This window comes from Protopterus annectens, chromosome 11.part0 (assembly GCF_019279795.1).
Source record: "Protopterus annectens isolate FY-2018-M chromosome 11.part0, PAN1.0, whole genome shotgun sequence".
NCBI lineage: Eukaryota > Metazoa > Chordata > Ceratodontiformes > Protopteridae > Protopterus > Protopterus annectens.
The window spans coordinates 1448683942-1448693993 of record NC_056745.1 but is presented as its reverse complement, the minus strand read 5'-3'; the positions used below and the strand labels follow the sequence as shown (position 1 = coordinate 1448693993).

The following is a 10052-nucleotide window of genomic DNA, read 5'->3' as shown; positions in this document are numbered from 1 at the left end:
ACCAGGTTTGCAATCAGAAAAATGCTGCTTTGTCTGGGGAAGCATATAGAGTTATATGAGATTTTCTGATACACTGACAACTTGGCAAACATATAGGTCAAGTTGGCAAAGATATATTCTGGACAGGTTCTAAGTACTTTAGCTTTAGCATAGGTCTTATACTCATTCCAAATGGATACCATCAGTAATATTGCATGCATACTTACAGACTTACAATTTTATTATCCTCCAATCCAGGATATGCTTTTTGCCTTTCTCATCCTTTATATCTCTTATCAGATTTTCCGTATTTCTTACATGCTTAGCCAGATAAGGTTGCATCTCATCTTTTTTACCTCTTAAATAGCATCACTGTTTGTTTGTATAGTAATTCTTCAAGCCCTCATCTTTTTCTTTCATTAAATACTGCAACCCATTTTCTTCTAATCCTCTTTAGATTTCTGTTGTTAAATTCTCGTATATGTCTTCCAAGTATATGTTAAATTATCAGAATGCAAATGCATCAAACCTGAATGCACAGATGCCAGCATTTAGAAATTCATCTGGAAAATTTTCAAAAGAATGAAACTAAAACCAATCACAAAAAAAAACATGCAGTTTAGTTTTTACAGTCAGAACACTAAAAATGTGGTATGCATTCAGTGGTAATGTTAAAGAAAGGGTTTTTGAAGGTAAGCTGTAGCCTTCATACTTCACCTTACTAATACCTGCTAACCCTAACCCTGCAGCTGCCCCAAACTGTAATCCTCCTTACTTTTCAATAACCATTTTCATAACACTACCACCAGTTTAGACAGCTAGGAAACAGACACACACACAAACTACAGTACACTACACTATGCTGTCACTTAATCTTAACCTAACCCTAACTGGTTTACACTCACATAATCAATGCTACCTCCTAATGCTGGAACTTTCAGAATATCTAAAGGTTTCACTGTTACTTTCCCAAACTCACACTGACCTTAACATGGCCATGTGTTGTCGCATTCATTTGAAGTGTTAAAATTGTGATGAATGGAATAATTGACCTCATTTCACATTCATTCACTCTATTGATCAACATCTGATTCAATGAAATGAATGACACCAGTTCTTTCCATATTTCTACTCTGATATTCAGTTTCAAGATATACATTCTTTAATTTATTTTCTTACAATGAATATACTAATCTATCCAAGTTCCATAAGAAAAAAAATTGAAATATGATCTTTGCATAACCCGCTAATCTACCCTGTTATTACTTATTTATGTCTGTCCTGTTAGGTTTTTTTAAATATACTTCCCTTCATTAATTACATTCTCATTTTTACATATATCCATCCATATTGCCAAATTATTTGAGGAACCAGTCACATCTTGCCCACCTTCATTTTTTGTGATATTTTGTGATAAGAAAATGCAAGCAACGTCTGTATGTAAGTTTGCTGTCTTATAATATGTTTTGTTTCCCCAGAAATAACCATATTTTATGAACTCTCAGACTTTCTTAACATCATGTCATTTTCCTTTTTTGTCTTTTAATATCACAATTAAAGTCACCAAAATTACATTTCTCATGTTTAACACCACATATGGTTTTAATTCCTCAAGCAATTATTGTATTTCATTTGCTCTAGTGTATGCATAAATACCTATTGTTTGTATTACTTTTCTCTCCGCGCATACATCTGCCTACCTTCACTATAATAAAATACAACAGTTTTACATTTTTATCTTTGTTTGTTTTTTCATATTCCCTGTGCCTGCTGACCATCATCCCTCATGACCCACAGTCTCATTTCCTCCTCACATGTGGTGGTGCTGCGGTAGCGTTGTCACCTCACAATAAGACATTGTCCTGTTCGATTCTCAGCTAGAGCATCTTCTGTGTGGAGACATGCATGAATGGGCGTACCTTCGTTGAAGGTTCTGCATCAGGGCCGGCAACTCAGCACATAAAAATCTACTTCAAATCATTAGCGGACCGGAGTTCTGCTGTGGCGACCCCTAACCGGGAAAAGCCGAAAGACACAATAACAACAACGGGTAAGAGTTATCACTACCCCATTCATTCCCCTGTGAGGTAAGAGCAGTAATACTGTACCTAACAGGCAACCATAATTAAATTCAACAAAATTACAACCTAATATATTAATGCAAAAGATATATCTGCACTCAGATATGCAGAGAATATGTACTTAAAATATGGCATACTGTCTGTTGAAACAGAAACATCAAATACTTGGCATCTGTCTCTAAAGTGGCAAGAACCAGTAATTGTATATTATTTTGCTGGATAGGTTAGTCAGCCAGTTGCTGAAATATTATTTTATCAAATTTCAGATGGGAGCATTCAGTCAGTTATAACGTATGATGCAGGTGGAAAATGGAGTTCACTAAATCCACCTTCTGGCAGTTCATGTAATACAGATGAGGTAAGTGTTATTATATTCTGAAGTGCTACCTTTGTTAGATGACACTTATAAATTTGTAATCATGTGAAATACCTCCATAACTGAGATGCTATGTCTATTAACTTTGTCATTCACTCCATCTATATTTTGCCAGTTTTTACCATATTTTTGTACTAAACACATAAGCATTTTTTGAATGACCTAAAAAGGAATAACATTGCCTTGTTTGTGTTGTGTTTCCTACAGTTTACTATTTTATTTATACATTGTTGACAGATTTAGTCCCACTAGGCCATTGGCTTTTTTTCAGAGGAAATATAAGGTGGTATTCATACTGATTAGGGGAAATTTGGCCAGGACACCAGGAAAGGAAGTGAAGCACTCTCTGGAGCTGCTGGGGGTCGCTGCAGGGCTGCTACTGTAGTTCTGGAAATTCCAAAATGAGGAAAGTGAATCAGAGCTGAAGAAAACTTACTGAAATAAGAAGAAGGAGACAAAATAATTGTTACAGATTTGGAAACTAGAGGACTGGAGACACTAGTGCTGTTAGATTTGCTGAACCAGGTAGTGCTAAAGGAAGGAGAGGAAGCAACGTGGAATGGCATGATGGAGAGAGTATTGAGGAGGAAGATGAATGGTTGTAAACAGAAGTAACAGCTGATGAAGGGAAAACACTGGCAGCATTCTTGAATGGTGGAGCATCCAGTTTTAATGGTTCAGCTCTTCAACCAGTTTTTTTGTTACAAGAAATAAATTATGCACTTGCAACAGGGTATGGAAGAATGGACAAAGGAACTAAGATGAGGACGAAGCCTTGTAGTTTCTCAGCAGTCATAGGAAGGGTTCTTGACCAGCCTGGAAGTTCCAACAGGACGTTGTTTATATCTACATTTCCATTGGATAGTTTTGCCATCACTAAATGGATTAATAAAAATTGGAGTGTTTTTTATACAGATCCCAGTGTATTAAGTAAAATTGGTTTAAAACTATTTTATGTTTAAAGGAGAGGCAAGTCATTTAAAAATTATTTGGAAGGAGTAAGAAAGCAAGCGTAAAGCATTTGGAATTAAAAAATGCAGTTTTTGTCCACATTTTTCCAAGATTATTTGTGGTAATGCTTTTACAGTTAGAGGAGTGACTTGTAAAATCAAGGAGTATTATAATTGTTGTTCCACAAATGTGGTATATTTATCCCAATGCCTGAAATGCCCTGCCTTCTTTGTCTGTAAAACTTCTAGGATGTTAATGTATCGAATTTATGACCACAGCCTGGATATTAGAAACAACTAACCTACTAATGCATTGTACAAGCATGTAATGGTATTTGACACTCATATTTTTGGCTTTTTAGTAATAGCGCAGATTAAGAAAGACATTCAGGATAGAATAATGGATGAATAGTTGTTTCATGATGCCTGATGCATTCATGCATTTTAATGGAAACTGTTCAGGTCTGTCTCTGTGTTGTAGAAGCCTTGTGTTTCCAGCCAGTAACCTGTTTCATATTTTATACAACAGAGTTTGATCAATTCTCTCTCTGTCTCATTCTCTTCTCTGTGCACTGTGCAGCTATGGGCAATACACTTAACATGTAAGTTTCTGGATCAATCTTAAAATTATGATTTTGGAGTGGATGGTTTTACCCCCCCCCCCCAATCAACATCACCATGTATATATATGCTGTATTGTTAATATAACAATTTATCCTGTTTTATTTCCACAATATTTGTAAATACCATAATAAGTATCCCAAATATATATATATATATATATATATATATATATATATTGAATAAGACTATTCTGCAATTTTAATTGTCACAATAAATAGAGATTTTTTTTCTTGTGTCATTGTTTTGTTTTGTAACCTTCAAACTGACTAAAAAATATTCCATTTGGGTCACTTGCAGAAGATCATGTGTGTTATAGGAACATTTCCACTTATTTGTACAAGTGTTTTATGGATGGTAACATTAGTTATGAGTTATACAAATTTTTGATTATTGAGAAGCCACGGTTAGGTAATTTTTTTGGGTATTCCCAAAATTCATAAAGCTAGAAGGAATCCACCCTTTTCGTCCTATAGTCTCTGCACCTGGATATGTTACTGAAGGAATTTCTTTCTTATTAGATTCTACACTTAATCCAGTTGTACAAGATCTAATTTCTTACATCAAAGACTCCTGGGAATTTTGGACAAACTAAGAGTATTTTTAGCTATTTATGGATTTGATGAAAAGAAAAATATTTTTATTACTATCGATGTTTGTTCACTTTTTACATACAGACCACATGCCATGAAATAGATTATGTCAGACTTTATAGTAATTTTACTAATTTGTCTAATAGTGATGTTAATTTTTATTCTTCAGTATTAAAGATTCTTTCAGAAAACAATTATTCTATGTTTAATAGTAAGATTATAAACAAATCAGATGTGTAATGGCTCAGCAGCTGCTCCAGCATTTGATAATTTAGTATTAGTCTGGTGGGAACATTTGATTCTGGAGCCTGTTAAAATTAAGTATAAAATTGTATATTATAACAATTTTGTAGATGATTTGTTTATTATAATTGAAGGAAACAAAGTAGATGCAAGTGATTTGATGCATGAACTGAATGCTGAATCTGATTTTTTAAAGTTCACTTTAGGACAAAGTGGTTTAAAGGTGATTTTTTTGGATGTATCTATATGGTGCGGGAATAGAACCCACAGCCTTCTGTATCAAAAACAAGTCTGCTACTTGTTGTGCTGCTAACACTGCTTTCACCTTCTCAAGCTCAGTGATGACCATTTGCCAAACAAAACAGTTTCACATTGAAAACAGACTTGGGATGAGCAGCAGTAAACTTCTCTTCTCCTGAAGCTCATAATTCCCTGAAAATGTACAGAAACTCAAAATTCCTTGAAAATGTACAGAAACTCAAAGTCTGGTAGTTGGTGTAGAGAATTTAGGCTCTTGTCACCTGTAACTATGGTACATGGTTTGAGCCTGGTTAAATTAACTAACCTGCCAGCTCTAACGAGGGCATTAAACACACACACACACACACACACACACACACACACACACACACACACACACACACACACACACACAAACACACACACACATTACAAATAACAGTGAAAGAAGCAGGAACAGTGTTTACGTTCTGTGCCCAGACACAGAAGAGAAGAAGAATCCAGTGCGCATTCACCCAAGCACCAGTAGGTGTGAGCAGACGCACGATCAGATGTAAATGTCACACACAAAAGGCATTTGTGCTTGAAGGAGAATGCCCTTAAAGAAGACTTGTAATTGTTTTATTTTTTTAATTTTAAATTAAAAAGTAAATGCTGTGGCAGCCCCCATGGCAAGTGGGCACCTCCCAGGCAGCAGGGCCCTAGGCAACTGTCTAGGTCACCTAGTACTGCATCCAGCTCTGTAAACAACAGTCAATGTATGGATGAACTCAGTCAAAAAAGGGAAATATTCACTTTTCTAATGTCTACCAATAGCCCGTTTGACAACAGATAGCAAAGACCATGTGATGCCCCTGCACTGGCCCAGTAATCAAGGAGCCTCAATCCTCACCACTGGCAACAGTGAGGGACATGCACAATGGGAAGATGACAAGTACACACACAGTAAAGTTACAAGAAGGTGCAACCACTTCACTAAAAAAGTGAAACCACAGTCCAGGAACAAGGAAAAAATCACAGCTTTTAGTGTATAAATCCTTTAATTGCCGCTTTTGTCAAAGACTTCATCAGAAATAAAACAAACTAAGACATTTCTACTTATATATCACAGTCAATTAAACAATTTGCTTCATTAAATAATTATCATATAAAATTCACTTGAACTCATTTGTAAATACATCTGTTGAATCACATATATACTTAAAAAGTAAATACATTCTTCCAAAAACAAATACCATATAAAAGAAATGTGTTTGTAAAAAAGAGGGGGGTGTAACAAAATATCCACTGAAAGGTTACTACTCTAAGACCCCTTCTTTTTAACATATAGTCTATAATACTTTAAAAAATATGTAATATTTATTGCATCATTTAACCCAGGTTTCTGGTCTGCACTTAAGCGGATTTGCCATCTGGTTTCTCTCTGTTCTAAAAACATTTTTAAATTAACCCCCTCTCAAATCTGTTCTACCTTTTTCTAAAATTATAAATAAAAATTTGCTGAAGCCACAACAGTCTTGACTATGCTTATATAAAGCTTTTTTGTTGTCACACTTTTTATACTATATACATGTTCCCTAATTCTGGTGTTAAGGTGTCTGGTGGTCATGCCAACATAAAAATGTTGGCATTTTGTTGCATATAGCCACATAAACTACTCCTGATGTCTTACAGTTAAATACACCTGGCACCCCAATGGTGTAGGGGAGATGTGGAAACTCTGCATATGGTCCTTCTGAAATATATCTGCAGATGCTGCAATCCTGACATTTGTATATACCATTCTGGTTACTACTAAAAGGAATTACCAAGAATCTAGTGTCTCTACCTTTTTCAAACAAGGCCTTCAAATTGTAATCTTTTCTGTATACAAACCTAGGTTTGTCTCCTATGGCTTTTGTTAGTTCTTGAGTTCCTTGGACATTTTTCCAATTTTCCCTATGATATTACAAATATTATTGTTGTCTACTGTCATTTGCATATCAAAACTTAATTGTGCTAGTCCAAGATCTTTGTTGTTGGTCATTTGGAACTCAGAACTCCTTGTCTTAACTAAAATAGGTGGATAAAAATTATCCATCTTCTCCCATACAGTCTTAGTTTCATCTCTCAAAACACTTTCATCATACCCTTTATGAAGGAACAGAGTTATGATGAATTCAAATTCTCTTTCCAGTAGATGATCCTCACTGGTCATACTACTGGCTCTAATGAACTGTCCTTTTGGTATGTTATTTTTAACAAATTTTGGGTATAAACTCGAGGAATGTAAATAACTATTCCTGAATGTTTCTTTCCTAAATATTCTGCTTGTAAATTTCTTATTCAGGTCATCCCATTCAAGACTGATGTCTAAATAATTTACACATCCACCTATACAACCTTTAACAAATTAAAAAAAAAATCAGCTGCTTCATTTAATTCACTAACGAAGTTCGCAGATGACTGCAAACTAGGAGCCATAGTCAAGTCCCCAAAAGATGTGGACATCCTACAGAAGGGCCTCACTGTGACAGATGCCTGGTGTCAGAGCCATGGCCTCAAGCTCAATGCCAAAAAGTGCATTGTCATCCCCTTTGGTAAAAACTCTGTACCCATGAACTACCACAAAGGCAGCAATCTACTTAACACCAAATGCGTGATGAGTCCTTGGGACCCAGGTGAACAGTAGTCTCTCCTTTGATAGTCACATCACCACAGTAGTCAGGCAGTCCTTCTAAATGGCACACCTCATCATAAAAGGGTTTTCATCCAGGAAAAAAGAGGTCATTGTTCTCCTCTACTCGTCACTCATTAGACCCATTATAGAGTACAATGCCCGTTTTGGAATGTACCTCACAAGACATCTGCAGCAGCTGGAAAGGCCACAGAAGTATCTCACAAAGAGGATTACTGGCCTCAAACAAATGCCCTACAATGACCATCTCAAAAAACTCCAGCTTTACTCAGTAGCATATCGCCTACTCCGAGGTGATCTCTGCCTAACATATAAAGTTATGTTAAACCCAGAGCTGTTGGATATGCTACACCTAAAGAAATCCCAATCCCTCCGTGCTACACGCTCTAGGGACCTAAACCCTGTCACCACAATAAACAGGACATGCTGGAGGGATAGATTCCTGTCCCAGAGACTTCCTATACTCTGGAACAAGCTACCCATCTATGTCAAGCAAAGTTCTTCATAGCACTCTTCAAGAAAAATCTTGATGAGTGGATGGGAAATAGGAAATACACCTCAGGGATCACTTCTGTGTCTCTGATGGACAGTGGCACAGGAAAATAACTTTCTTGGGTGGCATAAGCTAGGGAACCTTGCTGGCTAGGCTTACCTAGGCCCTTGGGCCGATAGCCTAGTACCTACCTATGAAACTATGAACCTATGAACAAACAATTCAACTGTAGCAACATTTTCTTCTATAATAAAAACTAAATTATCTATGAACCTTTTGTAATACAAAATATTATATTTCATATGGAATGATTTTAACACAGCATGTTCCCACCATCCCATGACAATGTTAGCAAAAGAGTGGGCTACAGGAGTACCCATCACTACCCCTAATTAGTTTGTCATATTGTCCATTAAACAAAAAATAATGGTTGTCTAGAAGTACATTGAGCAGTTCACAATAAAAATGAATACTAGAACTGGATATATTAGTACTATGGTTCAAATAGGCTCGGACAAACTCAATGCCAGCGTCATGTGGGATAGATGTATATAAAGAAACGACATCTAGTAACATGTACCTTAGTATCAAACCTAAGTTCCCCTTCTTTTTAACACATATACTACAATACTTTAAAAAACATTTAATATTTATTGCATCATTTAACCCAGGTTTCTGGTCTGCCCTTAAGCGGATTTGCCATCTAGTTTCTCTCTGTTCTAAAAAATTTTTAAAATCATCCCCTCTCAAATCTGTTCTGCCTTTTTGTAAAACTATAAATAAAAACTTGCTGAAGCCGCAACAGTCTTGACTATGTTTATATAAAGCATTTTTGTTGTCACAATTTTTTATACTATATACATGTTCCCTAATTCTGGTGTTAAGGTGTCTGGTGGTCATGCCAACATAAAAATGTTGTTTAAAACCTTGATGTTACAATCCAGCATTGTTACACACTTTGAAAGTGTTTGAAGTTTCATGTGAAAATGAACTGAGGGAACTATTACATAGTAATGTCAACACAAGGTGGGGATATCATGACAATTTAGACTCCAGGATGAGGGCAGCCATGAAAGAATTATCCAACAACAAAGAGCTTAGAATCATGAAAAGTGATAAAGGGGGAATGTTATGATCATGGATCAAAGTAATTACAAGTAACTGAAAAAATGCTAGCACAAAACTCAGTATATATCAGCAACAAAACTACAGCAACACTAAGGTAAAACTTAAGTGTTTTAATACATATCAAACAATTCAATAATCCAGACCGGTTTCAGCCTAACATGGCTTTCCTCAGTGGAACAAGAAAAGTACAAAAGTTTTTGCTGTAGTTTTGTTGCTGATATATACTGAGTTTTGTGCTGGCATTTTTTTCAGTTACTTATAGTTTGTCTTGCCTTGCACTTGGATCCTACTTGCAGGGCTTTTCTTTTTTTCCATCAAAGTAATTACACCAAGAAAATGGAAAGTATGTTAGATAACACTGATGAGTACAAGAAAGTTAAAGTTCAGGATATTTTCAAATGTTATAGATTTATTTCTACGTTTTTGTACGACAGTCTCTTGAATGATGACTTAGATCAGACTATGTACAATTTTTGTAATACTGAAAATCCGAGAATAGGTGTTATGTTTGGCATTCCTAAAACACATGCAAGTTTAAACGACCCACCACTGAGACCCATCATTTCAGCACCCAGTTATGTTACGGAGGGTATTTCCCTCTTTGGAGATGAGCTGCTTAATCCTTTAGTCAAACAATCAGATTCCTACATCAAAGATTCCTGGGATTTCTT

General features: G+C 35.8%; 1 protein-coding gene across 1 annotated transcript in view; it reads left to right on the top strand.

The window, feature by feature from the left end:
• Window positions 1–10052, top strand: part of LOC122815897 (sortilin-like) — a 1006054-nt gene that overhangs the window by 702704 nt on the left and 293298 nt on the right. The window contains exon 12 of the mRNA XM_044088743.1: window positions 2327–2418. Within this exon, the coding sequence (XP_043944678.1) occupies window positions 2327–2418 (92 nt within the window). The remainder of the gene's footprint in view (window positions 1–2326; window positions 2419–10052) is intronic.